This window comes from Physella acuta, unplaced genomic scaffold (genome assembly GCF_028476545.2).
Source record: "Physella acuta isolate Inbredline_101_S28 unplaced genomic scaffold, ASM2847654v3 ptg000951l, whole genome shotgun sequence".
Taxonomy (NCBI): Eukaryota; Metazoa; Mollusca; class Gastropoda; family Physidae; genus Physella; species Physella acuta.
In genome coordinates, this window is record NW_026732468.1 from 1 (window position 1) to 17,040 (window position 17,040).

The 17,040-nt window shown below is 36.6% G+C and overlaps 1 protein-coding gene across 1 annotated transcript; it reads left to right on the forward strand.

The window, feature by feature from the left end:
* The first annotated feature begins 7,612 nt into the window (after window positions 1–7,612).
* On the forward strand, window positions 7,613–9,087 carry LOC131953776 (uncharacterized). The gene is made up of 5 exons (XM_059317145.1): window positions 7,613–7,672; window positions 7,796–7,929; window positions 8,033–8,108; window positions 8,350–8,482; window positions 8,978–9,087. Exons 2-5 carry the CDS (start codon window positions 7,836–7,838, stop codon window positions 8,984–8,986), a joined length of 312 nt encoding a protein of 103 aa, XP_059173128.1. The 5' UTR covers window positions 7,613–7,672; window positions 7,796–7,835; the 3' UTR covers window positions 8,987–9,087.
* Window positions 9,088–17,040: the final 7,953 nt, after the last annotated feature.

Consider the following 17,040-nt stretch of genomic DNA (forward strand, 5'->3'; position numbering starts at 1 on the left):
TATAAGCATATATATATATGTATATATATATGTATATATATATACATATATATAAACATATATATATATATGTTTATATATATACATATGTATATATATACATATGTATATATATATATAAACATATACATATATATATATACATATACATATATATATATATATATATACATATACATATATATACATATATATATATATATATATATATATATATATATATATATATATATATAGGTAACATATATTCTTTTAACTTACCTACAACAGCTAGATAAATGCCAACAGCTTTCATTTTAGAAATGTTTTACAGTATGAATCAGATCTTTTTTGCTATTAGAAAAAATAAATAAAGCATCATACAGTGTTAAATTTTTTGTTTCAGCAACTAGTCTTTACTAAAATTATTATATTGAAACAATAATTTCAAACGTCCAATTGTAAAATCTAATTCGCATAAACTTAAAAAACCTGTAAAAAGAATAATTGTCCCTACAGAACCTACCGTGATAATCTGATCTGTTTGCCTGATACAAGTATACAGTTACCTTGCCAGGGACAGTACTTATATACATTCATGTTACAAGGTCATCCATAAAAAACATCACGTCTGTCGCTTATCGTCACACAAAAAAAACCAGACCCCACATTGAAAAAGACGTCACACCTCAGACAATTTTGTCTTTTAAAAACACCGATTTCGGCTGAACATGGGTCTGACAACACAATCTCTTCATATGCAGGGGTCACAAAAAAACAGGTCAATTCTACTTCACCTGTTCAGTGTCCTCTCAACTCAGACATGTTTTTGTCTTTGAAAACACAGATTTCGGCTGAGCATGTGTTTGTTTGTTGTTTTTGTTTGTTTCTTTGTTTGTTTGTTTGTTTGAGGGAGGGGTTCTAAATCCCCCCCTAACCCCCCCCCCCCCCCACCCACTGCCTACGCCACTGTCTGAAAGCCTGGAAGAAACTCTGACAGAGTGAAAGAGAGGTAAAAAGGCAGAGAGGCTGAGAGATAGAGGGTTAGAGAGGTAGAGAGGCAGACAGTCAGGAAGATATATCTAAATCTAAATCTAAATCCAAATCTAAATCTCCATCTCCATCTACTTCTACTTCTACTTCTACTTCTACTTCTACTTCTACTTCTATTTCTATTTCTATTTCTATTTCTATTTCTATTTCTATTTCTATTTCTATTTCTATTTCTATTTCTATTTCTATTTCTATTTCTATTTCTATTTCTATTTCTATTTCTATTTCTATTTCTATTTCTATTTCTATTTCTATTTCTATTTCTATTTCTATTTCTATTTCTATTTCTATTTCTATTTCTATTTCTATTTCTATTTCTATTTCTATTTCTATTTCTATTTCTATTTCTATTTCTATTTCTATTTCTATTTCTATTTCTATTTCTATTTCTATTTCTATTTCTATTTCTATTTCTATTTCTATTTCTATTTCTATTTCTATTTCTATTTCTATTTCTATTTCTATTTCTATTTCTATTTCTATTTCTATTTCTATTTCTATTTCTATTTCTATTTCTATTTCTATTTCTATTTCTATTTCTATGACTTCTAAACAGTTAAAGGTTAAATGACATACCTTCAGTTTAGGGGCATCAAAACCAAGATAGCAAGCTGACTCCCTAATGCGACTTTTATGGTTTCAAACTGTGATTAAGAGACATCACGTAATGCCACGTGGTGATCTCGTGATTTCACGTGGTGTCAAGGGTGCTCAAACAGTTCAACCAGTTGTTACATGTATTCTATGCCAACACCCAAGCATATAGGCTTACACGAGGAAAGGGGCACACACTGCGGAAAATAATATTTAATTTTTCTTACAAATTTTACAGTAAAAATGTGAATAACATATGGTTAAATAAAGGACTAGAGTATTTACTTATGGGTTAGGTGAACGGGCAAAGTTTATGTACATTAAATTAAGGTACACATTTTTGTAAAATTGTAATGTAATCTTACATTGTAAAACAATAATGAAATATTATATTTGTGAAAAATTAATATAATCTTATATTTTGAAAACGAATAACCAGTAGCATACAAAGCAGGTGTACTGGTCGGTCGTGACGTTGACCCCTAAAAATGCAGCTGACCATTTAAAACATCCAGGCGAATAGAAAACAAAGTAGCTGGTTGGGAAAAAAATTATAAAGGTATTAGCTAGAATCTTGAGAACCCTTGACTCTCTGAATCTGGGTTATGAAGTCTAACCAGTACTCCCTCACTGCCGGCTATAGCTGAAATGTTTTTCAGATATCCACACCATTAAAGCTATAGATCAGTGGTTCTTAACCTGGGTTCGATCCAGAGTTTCTATATATAGAAAATATATACTTTGCCCCCCCCCCCCGAAGAAAGTCTACCGCCCCCCCCCCCCCCCCCCCAGGAAATTTCAAGTGCCTCCGGAGAAAATAGTCTTGCAGAAACACTGGCTCGATCGAACACCAAGGGTTAGGTGAATCATCATCATACATTCACTTACCTAATCCTAATGATTACTTTTCAAATACCTTAAACATCTTATTTAGTGTTGTAGGATTTCATTAATTTTAACAATCACATTGAGGCAGATCGATAAAGGTAATTTTTCTAACAGCATTTTTGAAAATTTGTTAAACAGTTTGCCCTTGTTACGGGTTTCTATCTATTCCATCTTTGGTTTAGCTAGGATTGGCTTGTCTTACCGCATCTTTGATATAGCTAACGCTGGCTAACTCGAATCCCCTAACTGTTGTAGCTAGAACTGGCTACGGCTCTGATATAACCGGCAAAGGTTAAGGTTAAGGTTAAGGTTAAGGTTAAGGTTAAGGTTAAGGTTAAGGTTAAGGTTAAGGTTAAGGTTAAGGTTGAGGTTGAGGTTGAGGTTGAGGTTGAGGTTGAGGTTGAGGTTGAGGTTGAGGTTGAGGTTGAGGTTAAGGTTAAGGTTAAGGTTAAGGTTAAGGTTAAGGTTAAGGTTAAGGTTAAGGTTAAGGTTAAGGTTAAGGTTAAGGTTAAGGTTAAGGTTAAGGTTAAGGTTAAGGTTAAGGTTAAGGTTAAGGTTAAGGTTAAGGTTAAGGTTAAGGTTAAGGTTAAGGTTAAGGTTAAGGTTAAGGTTAAGGTTAAGGTTAAGGTTAAGGTTAAGGTTAAGGTTAAGGTTAAGGTTAAGGTTAAGGTTAAGGTTAAGGTTAAGGTTAAGGTTAAGGTTAAGGTTAAGGTTAAGGTTAAGGTTAAGGTTAAGGTTAAGGTTAAGGTTAAGGTTAAGGTTAAGGTTAAGGTTAAGGTTAAGGTTAAGGTTAAGGTTAAGGTTAAGGTTAAGGTTAAGGTTAAGGTTAAGGTTAAGGTTAAGGTTAAGGTTAAGGTTAAGGTTAAGGTTAAGGTTAAGGTTAAGGTTAAGGTTAAGGTTAAGGTTAAGGTTAAGGTTAAGGTTAAGGTTAAGGTTAAGGTTAAGGTTAAGGTTAAGGTTAAGGTTAAGGTTTAGGTTAAGGTTAAGGTTAAGGTTACGGTTACGGTTAAGGTTAAGGTTAAGGTTAAGGTTAAGGTTAAGGTTACGGTTACGGTTAAGGTTAAGGTTAAGGTTAAGGTTAAAGTTAAGGTTAAGGTTATGGTTATGGTTATGGTTAAGGTTAAGGTTAAGGTTAAGGTTAAGGTTAAGGTTAAGGTTAAGGTTAAGGTTAAGGTTAAGGTTAAGGTTAAGGTTAAGGTTAAGGTTAAGGTTAAGGTTAAGGTTAAGGTTAAGGTTAAGGTTAAGGTTAAGGTTAAGGTTAAGGTTAAGGTTAAGGTTAAGGTTAAGGTTAAGGTTAAGGTTAAGGTTAAGGTTAAGGTTAAGGTTAAGGTTAAGGTTAAGGTTAAGGTTAAGGTTAAGGTTAAGGTTAAGGTTAAGGTTAAGGTTAAGGTTAAGGTTAAGGTTAAGGTTAAGGTTAAGGTTAAGGTTAAGGTTAAGGTTAAGGTTAAGGTTAAGGTTAAGGTTAAGGTTAAGGTTAAGGTTAAGGTTAAGGTTAAGGTTAAGGTTAAGGTTAAGGTTAAGGTTAAGGTTAAGGTTAAGGTTAAGGTTAAGGTTAAGGTTAAGGTTAAGGTTAAGGTTAAGGTTAAGGTTAAGGTTAAGGTTAAGGTTAAGGTTAAGGTTAAGGTTAAGGTTAAGGTTAAGGTTAAGGTTAAGGTTAAGGTTAAGCGTGTGCCTCATTGCTTGTGTATATGCTAGTGTGTTGGCAAAGAATAAAATGAAGCTACAAGTAATGACTGGCTGAACGGTTTGAGAACCCCTGACACAACGTGGCATCACGTGATGTCTCAATCACAGTTTGAAAACATAAGAGCCGCAGTTGGGGCTCAGCCTGTTTGGTTTTGATGCTCCTCATCTGAAGGTATGTTACTTTACCATTTTATAGTTTACATTGGGTTTTTTGTACGCATGATGAATAACCGTATATTCTTAATGAGGTTTAGTTGAAGTTGCTTGCTCCAATGTATAATTTATTTTATATTCCCACTCTCTCTCTCTCTCTCTCTCTCTCTCTCTCTCTCTCTCTCTCTCACACACACACACACACACACACACACATACACACATGCACGCAGACGTATACACATTCACTTACAAACAAAAAGCATAAAACATTATTATATCTTTGACAAATCAACTCAGACAAATGATCTCACGGCAATCACCCACCGGAGCAAATACCTTATGACACCCCCCCCCCCCCCCTCCACCCCCGTCACCAAAAAAAGAATCGTGAATCTAACTCCAACTCAATACTTTATATTAACTTAGTTTTAACCTTAAGACAAAGACGAACAATCTAGACCTAGACCTAGACCTAGACCTAGACCTAGACCTAGACCTAGACCTAGACCTAGACCTAGACCTAGACCTAGACCTAGACCTAGACCTAGACCTAGACCTAGACCTAGACCTAGACCTAGACCTAGACCTAGACCTAGACCTAGACCTAGACCTAGACCTAGACCTAGACCTAGACCTAGACCTAGACCTAGACCTAGACCTAGACCTAGACCTAGACCTAGACCTAGACCTAGACCTAGACCTAGACCTAGACCTAGACCTAGACCTAGACCTAGACCTAGACCTAGACCTAGACCTAGACCTAGACCTAAACCTAGACCTAACCCAAACTCAAACCCTAGCTCTAACCCTATCCCTATAAAAAACTTAAGCTATGGGCGGGGGTAATTGACATAGGGTAAATATTCCGGGGGGTAATGAGGGGGGGAACGTCGGGGGTAATTGACGTGGGGGGTAATGCCTTTCCCATATATATATATATATATATATATATATATATATATATATATATATATATATATATATATATATATATATATATATATATATATATATATATATATCGGTTTTTGATGCGGTAGTGTAGGCAAACCCGTGCCCCGATTTTTATGATCCAAGCGCAACGAAGATTGTTTTTTTTTTTTACAATAACATAAACATGCATGCATCAAGTTTATCACATTAAGATTGGTTGTGAACATTATTTTGCTAATAAGTTTGTGTCTGTTTATGCGGATTAGATTTCACGAGTGTCGTTTTTAGTAAATTACTGTTTAAATAGAATAATTTCAAGACGTTACTTGTTGCATAAACCAACAATTTAACTTTATATGATGCTTTATTTATATTTTCTAATAGCAAACAAGATCTGATTCAGACTGTAAAACATTTCTAAAATGAAAGCTGGTGGCATTTATCTAGCTGTTGTAGGTAAGTTAAAAGAAAATATGTTACCTTACACTAAGGATGTGGAAACAATTTTATTAAATATCAGCTAAATATCAACACAGCAGCTTGTTGGTTACAAGAGTAAAGTAAACAACGATTTAGAATAAAATGTAAAGCAGGCAGAATCTTAAATGTGCAGTGCCACTCTCATGCCAGACGAAGCTAGGTGAAGTAGAGCTTTATTCTCTTCTCTGATCTTGGGCAGATTAAACACACCAGACACACACCAAAGCTGTTGTATAATAATTAGCTTAGTCTAAAGATGTGTATAATTGAAAATTTTAGATTGTGGTGTCCCTCCAATTCATTTCAATGGACTGTGTATTTGGTGTCACCCCCGTAACTTTGTGTCAAGACTCGTCAATTTTTGCAAACATTATATTAATCCACCTAGAAAAAGCATTTAGAGGCCTAACTCTATCACTTGTTAATTCAAGCGGAAAAAGCATTACATTTGTAGTAAGTTATTAAAATTTGTGTCACTCCCCCCCCCCACCCCACCCCAGGCTCGGCTTGACGTGCCAGTTATTACAATTCTCAAGAAAACCGTTTCCTCAAGCAAATTTTGCAAAGTTTAGTTGGTGTCAGTCCCCTCTTTCACCCGGTCATAGCTTTAAACTGTCATCTGATAATACTAACGATGTTCATATATAGCCGGTTATAATATAAATACAGCTGGATGTAGTATTTTTTCTATATCGTTATCAGGTTTACGTCATGGTGTCACAATCCCCCCCTACCCCCAACCAAGTAGGGATCTGGCAATTTTGCTTTTAATTAACCCTTTTAACCTCGAATGAATCAATGATTTAACTGGAATGTTCGTTTTCTTTCTAAATATATTGTGCTATTTTGGCTTTGGTGTCACCCCTCCCTAAATGGTGTCACCCTGTGCGGTCCGCATCCTCCGCCCCCACCCCCCCCCTTCCCTTAGCGACGCCTCTGGGATTAGTTACACTCTATCACGGTTTCGTATTAAATTTAAATATTTCTCTTATAGTTTTAGACTATAATATATATATATCCATATGTTTGTATATATATATATATATATATATATATATATATATATATATATATATATATATATATATATATATATATACATAATATTGATTCATCTCTAGCCAGTGTTGCTGTGACTGCATGGTCGCAAGCAAAAGACTTAACTGTTAAAGGTAATTTAATAATTAAAGTCAACTACTCAAATACATTGAATTTTTAAATTAGCGTTTTTAACGTTGATGATGTTCAGCATCAGTCAAAAGTAAATTGATATTTAAAATATACCATTCTAAATGCACCATTATGACATGTATATCTATATATATGTATATATATGTATATATATATATATATATATATATATATATATATATATATATATATATATATATATATATATATATATATATATATATATATACATATATATACAACACACGTATATACTCTAGATACTTGCCATGCTGGTGTTTGTGGTCGGCCACCTCCACCCTCGCGTGAACCAAAGTATTGTGGGTGTGTATAATTTTAAAAAAATAATTAATAATTGTTACATTGGCATTAGCTTTAGTATTGCATTGCATTGCACTGCATTGCATTAATAATTAAAGTCAACTACTCAAATACATTGAATTTTTAAATTAGCGTTTTTAACGTTGATGATGTTCAGCATCAGTCAAAAGTAAATTGATATTTAAAATATACCATTCTAAATGCACCATTATGACATGTATATCTATATATATGTATATATATATATATATATATATATATATATATATATATATATATATATATATATATATATACATATATATACAACACACGTATATACTCTAGATACTTGCCATGCTGGTGTTTGTGGTCGGCCACCTCCACCCTCGCGTGAACCAAAGTATTGTGGGTGTGTATAATTTTAAAAAAATAATTAATAATTGTTGCATTGGCATTAGCTTTAGTATTGCATTGCATTGCACTGCATTGCGTTTCGTTTCATTGCATTGTTTTTTTTTGTTCTTTTGTACAGGAGGGCTAGAAAATACTACGAATGTCTGCATTATACAGTTATGAAAAAAAACCACTGCACCTTATTGCAAAGAGAAATAGCCACGCAGAGGATGTTTGAAACTGTAACGAACATGGCCCGAATGCGCTGCAAAAGTAAGAGTTTACATTTATAGAGATACTGTTTTAGTAATAAAGATTACAAAATAGTTTTTGTTAAAGAAATGACTTAAATAAAATATGATGAATTCGTTTTCAGCAACATCTGCAAGTGATGGAACATGTGATGTGGATTCTTGCGTTTATCCCAACAGCAGCTCAAAATCTTTCTGCCAGTGAGTCAAACAAAGCACTAAAGTCCTTTTAGATGTTTTCGTGAATATTTACAAAATTGTTTAGGTTCTAATTATTATAATAAACATGTTATAATTTGGAATAAAATATATTTTATGAAGAGACATGATAGATATAAGCTTTAGTTACAATGCATGTAAGAAGACCGGGTTTGGGGAAGGGGTAAAAACTCAAATATTTGTTCGTTGTAAACTATTTACGGTGTTGTTTTTCTTTTATTAGCAAAGCGATTGCGTACAAGGGATGCACACTAAAAGCCTATATAGATTCGGACACCTGTCATCAGAAACAGAAGCAACAAGTGTATTTAAATACTATTGCACTCTTAGCCGGCGCCTGCGAGAAACAATGCCCAGTTAGTTTCTAAAGCCATTTCTATACTTACTTATATTTTAAGGTAATTTAATGATTTTTTTGCATGTATCCGAAATGGGACGACACGAACTAGCGGCAGAGAGCTAGTTTGCTAACCCGAAAATTGCGTGTTCGAATCCGGGTTCAAGTCAGTGCAATGTCCACGAGTCCACCCAGCTCTGATGGGTACATAACTCACGTTAGAGAAAGCATAGGCGGCTGGGCATAGTGTTGACCACACTATAGGCTGACCTCAGGTATCTAAAACATGTCAATAGTACCTCAACAGCCCCTTGTGTCTTGGGCACGAATGGGAAAAGATAATCCGCATTGCCCCAACCCTAGGGTTTATCAGCAATGTGGAAAAATGTGGGCCTGATAGATGGGAAACATGGACCCTTTCATCATACTGCCTTGACCCATATATTGGTAACGTTGAGTATAAAGAGTGTTTTTTTCTATGTTTCAATCATTTTTCTTCTTCTTTTTATTTCAGAGATTCTGAACCCTGATCAGCATTTGCATGTCAACCTGCCGTTCTGTATTATGACATGCTAATACTACTATGTCAACTCACCCAGCAGTGAGAAGACAAATAAAAAAATATAATTTCTGTGTAACAAATTATTGTTTTAGTTTTATTCTTAACCTTTCCCACATTTATCATAGTTAAACACAAAGAAACTAAACATTATTGTATTATTGAAACAATTAGACCATGCTGCCAACGGAAATGAATAAAAATATATGAATAAAGTGAGAGTTTGCTAATTTAGCTTAAAGAAGTCCAATGAAAAATATTTAAATCTGCCCTGACATATAATCAAACCCCATTATCAAAATTTTTACTGTTTTCTTATTATGCAAGATCTTTCAACTTAATGGAACGCGTTTAATTAATGATATTTATGGGGGTTTTTTTTTGTTTTTTTTTTTGTTTTTTTTTTTGTTTTTTTTGTAAATAGGCTTTTGTTGTTCTGTGTTTGAGTATACATTAATTAAATTTTCAAACACTAGTATGAACCCACATAATTTTTTTCTTAAATTAACAACTTTCAGCGGATGACGTTTGTATGTTTACACATGTTTACAATAATTGTTGGTTCGTTATTGTAATTTAAAATAATGCCGTATTTAAATTAAAAAACAAAGCAAACATCTTGAAACATCGTTTTTATGAACAGCGAGTTTTGAAGGAAAGTGTAGAATATAATAAAATGTATTTTAACTATACAAAAATGACAACACGTTATTTAAGAAAAAAAGAGCAAGTAAAATGATCAAAGACATTAGTGCGTCAAGAGAAAAATGCGCACAGATATTTGCGCAAACAGAAAAATAGGCAAATTATAAGAATTCACATACACACAATTCTACAAACCGTTAGCTCGACAAACAGGATTATTGTAAACTTTCTGTGTAGGTCCTTTTTTATGTGTCTATGTGTCCTAGATTTGAGGTAAAAGATTTAGAAACAAACTACAAACTTACAAGCTAAACTAACGAATCATCAAAATAACAAACTACAAATTAAATAACAAATAAAGAAAAACATCCAAAAATGCATGTAAACCAATTAGCTAACCAACGAAGTAACAATAGCTTATCAATAAACAAAAACAAAACAAAACTACAAACTAACAATTACAACTAATAAACTAATAAACAGACAAACACACAAACTAACAAACTAAACTAACAATGTTACAAACGAATGCACTATCAAATTGCAAAAATAAAAATATAATAGAAAACTAACTAATCAAGAAACAAACGAACACAAAATTACCCTTGCATACTATCCGACAAAGTTATAAACCTATCCACCCCCCTTCCCTTCACATGGTATGCCCTATCCACCCCCTTCCCTTCACAGGGTATGCCCTATCCACCCCCTTCCCTTCACATGGTATGCCCTATCCACCCCCTTCCCTTCACATGGTATGCCCTATCCACACCCTTCCCTTCGCATGGTATGCCCTATCCACACCCTTCCCTTCACATGGTATGCCCTATCCACCCCCTTCCCTTCACATGGTATGCCCTATCCACACCCTTCCCTTCACATGGTATGCCCTATCCACACCCTTCCCTTCACATGGTATGCCCTATCCACACCCTTCCCTTCACATGGTATGCCCTATCCACCCCCTTCCCTTCACATGGTATGCCCTATCCACCCCCTTCCCTTCACATGGTATGCCCTATCCACCCCCTTCCCTTCACATGGTATGCCCTATCCACCCCCTTCCCTTCACATGGTATGCCCTATCCACCCCCTTCCCTTCACATGGTATGCCCTATCCACCCCTATCCCTTCACATGGTATGCCCTATCCACCCCCTTCCCTTCACTTGGTATGCCCCATCCACCCCCTTCCCTTCACATGGTATGCCCCATCCATGCCCGTATGTGGGTTTAATGTCCCTGTCTATTGGCTGTTGTTTTGTGTGTTGCCTCAGGTCTTTATTTGACACTTTGACAAGCTTAACTAACCAAACTAGATATCACATACTATTTTATGTTTTGTGTGTTGCCTCAGGTCTTTATTTGACACTTTGACAAAGCTTAACTCACCAAACTAGATATCACTTACTATTTTATAGAGCGATAACAGATTTTGAAGCGTTCATTAGGTTTTTAAATTCCAAGTTTTATAATACGCGAAAATATTCTGGGAATACAACTCTATTACACATTTTCTATTATTTTTAACGATTTTTTTCTTTTTTTTATTATAACATGATAGTAATATTTAGAAGTGAATTTTTTTTTAAACTTTCCATCCTAATCCCCTAATCCCCATCGATTTAATCTCTCTTATATTTTTTATCATAATTAATGTTGTATAAAAACTTTCCTAACAAACGCTTTGAAATAGGAAATAAAAATTAAAAAAAAGAAATTATTTCCTTTAATTATTGTAAAGACAAAATTATTCATATAACCATAAATAATAGAATAGAACGCTATTCAATTTTTAAACAGGACAATTGTAAGTTTTTAAGCTCTTATCTGTTGCACGCAAACGATGTCCACAAAGGGGGGAGGGGGAGGGGGGGGGGGGGTCAGTAAAATTTTAAAAAAGGGGAAGCTAATGTGTAAACATTAATATAAATTTTTTTTTTGAATTATCTTTCCTGAAAACTAAGAGTGGCAACAGTTTCCATCACTTGTGTAACAAACCCACAACTCTACCCATGTTATCTGGCTATATCTGAGGTATTAGGGACTAAGGTGTAGATGTTCGCTAGGTAGTCAGGTATCGTATGATTAACCACACATTGTCACAGCTGTATTCAACGTCCGAAAGAAAATAGGGGGGGGGGGGGTAATTATTTTTCACCTTTAATCCTACAAATGACACAAACAGCTTGTAATAAAGATTAATTATCCAACTAAATGTCTGCCAGTCCAGCCTAAACATTATAACTTAATTAGAATTGATTACTCTTGCCTTAATTAATGAATTTCTCTCGGATAATTGTTTTTAACAAACAATAATCATGAATTCCCCCCCCCCCTCCTCCTCCTGTTACCCATTCCTTATTTCTTTATTTTTGTCTTAACTTCCAAATGTAATTAACTCGTTTATTAGAAAAGGAAGGAAATCGCAAAAATGAATAATTTCATGGAAATTTAAAAAAATCTTTAGTTGATTTCGCATTCGCATTTTACCCAGACGTAAAGTAATTTTTAACCAAATTTAAAAGGAAAAACTTGACAGTGAAAGTTTTCTATAATTTACACCCGTAATGCTGGGGGCAACTATTTTTAATTGAGGGCAATGGCTAGCATCGAAAACTAATGTTTCACCGTTATTGGTGTACCATTAATTTATACCGTCTTTCCTGAGGGTAGTATTAGTTTGTACCATCATCCCTAAGTATGCCGTGAATACATATTTGGACCTTTGGCCGGTCTCCTAGTGAGACGGTAGGACTATGTCCTAGTGAGACGGTAGGACTATGTCCTAGTGAGACGACAGGACTATGTTCTAGTGAGACGGTAGGACTATGTCCTAGTGAGACAGTAGGACTATGTCCTAGTGAGACGGTAGAACTATGTCCTAGTGAGACAGTAGGACTATGTCCTAGTGAGACGGTAGGACTATGTCCTAGGGAGACGGTAGGACTATGTCCTAGTGAGACGGCAGGACTATGTCCTAGTGAGACGGTAGGACTATGTCCTAGTGAGACAGTAGGACTATGTCCTAGTGAGACGACAGGACTATGTTCTAGTGAGACAGTAGGACTATGTCCTAGTGAGACGGTAGAACTATGTCCTAGTGAGACAGTAGGACTATGTCCTAGTGAGACGGTAGGACTATGTCCTAGTGAGACGGTAGGACTATGTCCTAGTGAGACAGTAGGACTATGTCCTAGTGAGACGGTAGGACTATGTCCTAGGGAGACGGTAGGACTATGTCCTAGTGAGACGACAGGACTATGTCCTAGTGAGACGGTAGGACTATGTCCTAGGGAGACGGTAGGACTATGTCCTAGTGAGACGGCAGGACTATGTCCTAGTGAGACGGTAGGACTATGTCCTAGTCTAGTTGGACGGTAGGACTATGTCCTAGTGAGACGGCAGGACTATGTCCTATTGGGACAGTAGGACTATGTCCTAGTGAGACGGTAGGACTATGTCCTAGTGAGACGGTAGGACTATGTCCTAGTGAGACGGTAGGACTATGTCCTAGTGAGACGACAGGACTATGTCCTAGTGAGACGGTAGGACTATGTCCTAGTGGGACGGTAGGACTATGTCCTATTGAGACGACAGGACTATGTCCTAGTGGGACGGTAGGACTATGTCCTAGTGAGACGACAGGACTATGTCCTATTGGGACAGTAGGACTATGTCCTAGTGAGACGGTAGGACTATGTCCTAGTCTAGTGGGACGGTAGGACTATGTCCTAGTGAGACGGCAGGACTATGTCCTATTGGGACAGTAGGACTATGTCCTAGTGAGACGGTAGGACTATGTCCTAGTGAGACGGTAGGACTATGTCCTAGTGAGACGGTAGGACTATGTCCTAGTCTAGTGGGACGGTAGGACTATGTCCTAGTGAGACAGGACTATGTCCTAGTGAGACGACAGGACTATGTCCTAGTGAGACGGTAGGACTATGTCCTAGTCTAGTGGGACGGTAGGACTATGTCCTAGTGAGACAGGACTATGTCCTAGTGAGACGGTAGGACTATGTCCTCATGGAATGATAAACACATAGGACAACTAATTCGCTGTTTAAATGAAATTTTAAAAGACAGGCTTTCATTTAATTCTCCTTTTTGTTTTGTTTTGAAAATTGATTATATGCTAAAATAATTAGTGCTTTGAAAGATAACCAAGACAAAATCATGTATAATGAAATATCTAATTATCTTTTAATTATGTTTTAAAAATCGGAGGGAGATAATTAAACGTCAAGAGTTATCTATTCTTCTTAGATAAAAATTCTTGGAAATCGCATTTTACCCTAGCCTGTATGTGCACAAAACGTTGGGTTGGATGTTACATAATCATGCAAAGTGTATGTGTGCTTGCCATTATGTTATTGTTAGACGGAGAGCTGGTTATGTATATCACTGACAGAAACATATTTCATGACCTGTACATGACATACAAGCTGCAAATAACGAAAAAAATGACAATGCTAAAAATATTTCAATAATGGCTAATTATAAACAAAGAAACACTTGAAAATAACGACCAATCCTATAGGCTACACGCGAAACCAGAGCCTTAGTTACCATCAAACTTCTGACCTGTGACCTACCCACAATCGAACTTCTGACCTGTGACCTACCCACAATCAAACCTCTCACCTGTGACCTACCCACAATCAAACCTCTCACCTGTGACCTACCCACAAGTGAACCTGACCTACCCACAAGCGGACAACAGATCAATTATTGTGTCTTGTCTGTTTACCCCCAAATACACATTAACGTCGATATAGACAGCAGAGAAAAGACAGACGTCTACCCTGGGCATTTCAGAACGAAAATGTCAGCGGTATAGGTAAACATTTTTAAAAAAAATAAAAGCTTTTAGAACTGTGGTTTTTTCAATAAAAACTAAAAAAAAAAAAAAAACACATTTTAGTCCCATCCGGTGAGAATGCGTTTTAATCACATTTTTAACAAACTCAGTATAATCACATTTTTTAAAAACTCATGTTTAGTCAGATTTTAAAATACATTTTAATCGATTTAAAAAAAAAATCGCACTTTGAAAAGGCTCCCGGTCTAAAACCCCTGGACAACCCCCCCCCCCCCTCCCCCCGACATAAACCCCCTGCACATAAACCCTCCGTCACATGTATCCCCTGGACAAACCCCATCCTCCCCCCCCCCCCCCCCGACATAAACCCCCTGGACGAAAACCCCCCTATTGGGTCAAATAAAATTTCGATGAGGGGGGGGGGGCGAACTCCCGACTTTAGGGTAAGCAATGTGAGCTCTATCTACTTACCACTTCAATCCAATCAATGAAAACTAGCCACTCCCCCAAACTCTAGCCTCACCCGTCATCTAACTGTACCTTTACCTGCCTCACCCCTCATCTAACTGTACCTTTACCTGCCTCACCCCTCATCTAACTGTACCTTTACCTGCCTCACCCCTCATCTAACTGTACCTTTACCTGCCTCACCCCTCATCTAACTGTACCTTTACCTGCCTCACCCCTCATCTAACTGTACCTTTACCTGCCTCACCCCTCATCTAACTGTGCCTTTACCTGCCTCACCCCTCATCTAACTGTGCCTTTACCTGCCACAAACGTTAAACTCGTTCCCTCACCAAATATTCACCAATCTCATCCTCAGCTTCTATTATTACTTTACCAATCTTCCATCTTGTTTTCCTCTCTTCCTTATCCCCCCCCCCCACACACATCACAACACGTAAAATGTAAGTCCCCCAACTTTCTCTAAGTGTAAATAACTAGGAAAACCTTCAAGACAATGATGCAAGTAGACGGTAATTATCGTGCTTTAAAGAAATCTAAGCTAAGATTTTGTAGCAGTATTGTCTGCTGTCTAAAATAATTTATGAGTTTTATGTCAGGCGTGTATATTTATAAGTAGAATTCAAGCAGTATAATTATCTATACACTTCTCATGTCTGATACTAAAGACGTTTATAGTTCGGTATTCCCTAAGTTTGAAAAGATATGTTTCTAAAGACGTTTATTGTTCGGTATTCCCTAAGTTTGAAAAGATATGTTTCTAAAGACGTTTATTGTTCGGTATTCCTTAAGTTTGAAAAGATATGTTTCTAAAGACGTTTATTGTTCGGTATTCCCTAAGTTTGAAAAGATATGTTTCTAATGACGTTTATAGTTCGGTATTCCCTAAGTTTGAAAAGATATGTTTCTAAAGACGTTTATTGTTCGGTATTCCCTAAGTTTGAAAAGATATGTTTCTAATGACGTTTATAGTTCGGTATTCCCTAAGTTTGAAATGTTTCTAGATGTTTTAGTGTGGATAAGGTCGCTACTGTTTGTGTGGCTTCCATTGTCTGATCAGTACACCCCACAAGGGAGGATAAAGTGGAGGCTTTAACTCTGGGACGTTACTGGGGAGAGGGGCGGGGCAGTGTTTTTATTTTAATTATTTTTTGGGAGGGGAGGGGGGGGAGTGTAACACGCAATGCAGGAACATAAAGATTTCACAAGTTCAGACTTGTTTATTCAAGAAACAAATCATAACAGATCATCGGAGTAATATCCTTTAAAAACACACTCACATTTGATGTTCTATGTGATCAGGTATAGACCTCATGTTTGTGTGTGTGTCAATGTCACAATTGTTCCTAGGGTGTAGCCTAGTGGCGTTATCTGCAAGACACCGCGGTCCCCCCCCCCACCCTTCTCTCTCTAGCACCCTATCCACCTTCAGGTGACCTCACTGCACTTGGCTCTTGTTAGACCGGAACCGGTTGAACCCAAGCCGGCTGCTGAGTATGTCGAACATACGGCCGGATCTTCAGTGCTGAGGGGTGTAGCGTTAAATACGTCATCGGGGTTATTGGGGTGTGGGGGGTCGTAGGTCTCATATAGCTAATGTAGACAAATGGTAGATATAAAAAACGTGCCGTGCATCTAAAAATAATTGCCAAGCTCGACTCGAACAAGGCCCTATCCCGCACAAACTGTTTCTTTTATTTCTTATGCAGGTGCTAGACTAGATATGAAACCCAGCCTTTCCAGGATCGCGTGCCACCGATTGGCCTTGATTATGATCGATCACACAGGCATGTTATCGATTTTCCACTTTAGGCTGGATGATAGGGGTCCAGCTGTTGCAATACTTACGGCTTCTAACAGCACAGAAGTAGGATGTCGAAAATTGAATTACAAAAATTAACAAATTTAATTATCTGGTTCATAGCTTCCTGCGTGATGACGCAAGAGGAACTAGTTTTAAAACTACTCACCATAATTTACCAGCTGTCAACTAGAGCTTGGCAGTTGTGGCCCCTGTTGACTGAATAATGAGTAGTTGCCCTTGGTTTTACTCAAGCTGCAGTAATTGCCCTTGGTCTTAC

Excerpts from the sequence above, each read along its gene's own strand:
- LOC131953776 (XM_059317145.1), top strand. The coding sequence starts at position 7,836 with ATGAAAAAAAACCACTGCACCTTATTGCAAAGAGAAATAGCCACGCAG. Across the intron at positions 7,930-8,032 it reads GGCCCGAATGCGCTGCAAAA|CAACATCTGCAAGTGATGGA; the intron begins GTAAGAGTTTAC and ends ATTCGTTTTCAG. Across the intron at positions 8,109-8,349 it reads AGCTCAAAATCTTTCTGCCA|CAAAGCGATTGCGTACAAGG; the intron begins GTGAGTCAAACA and ends TTCTTTTATTAG.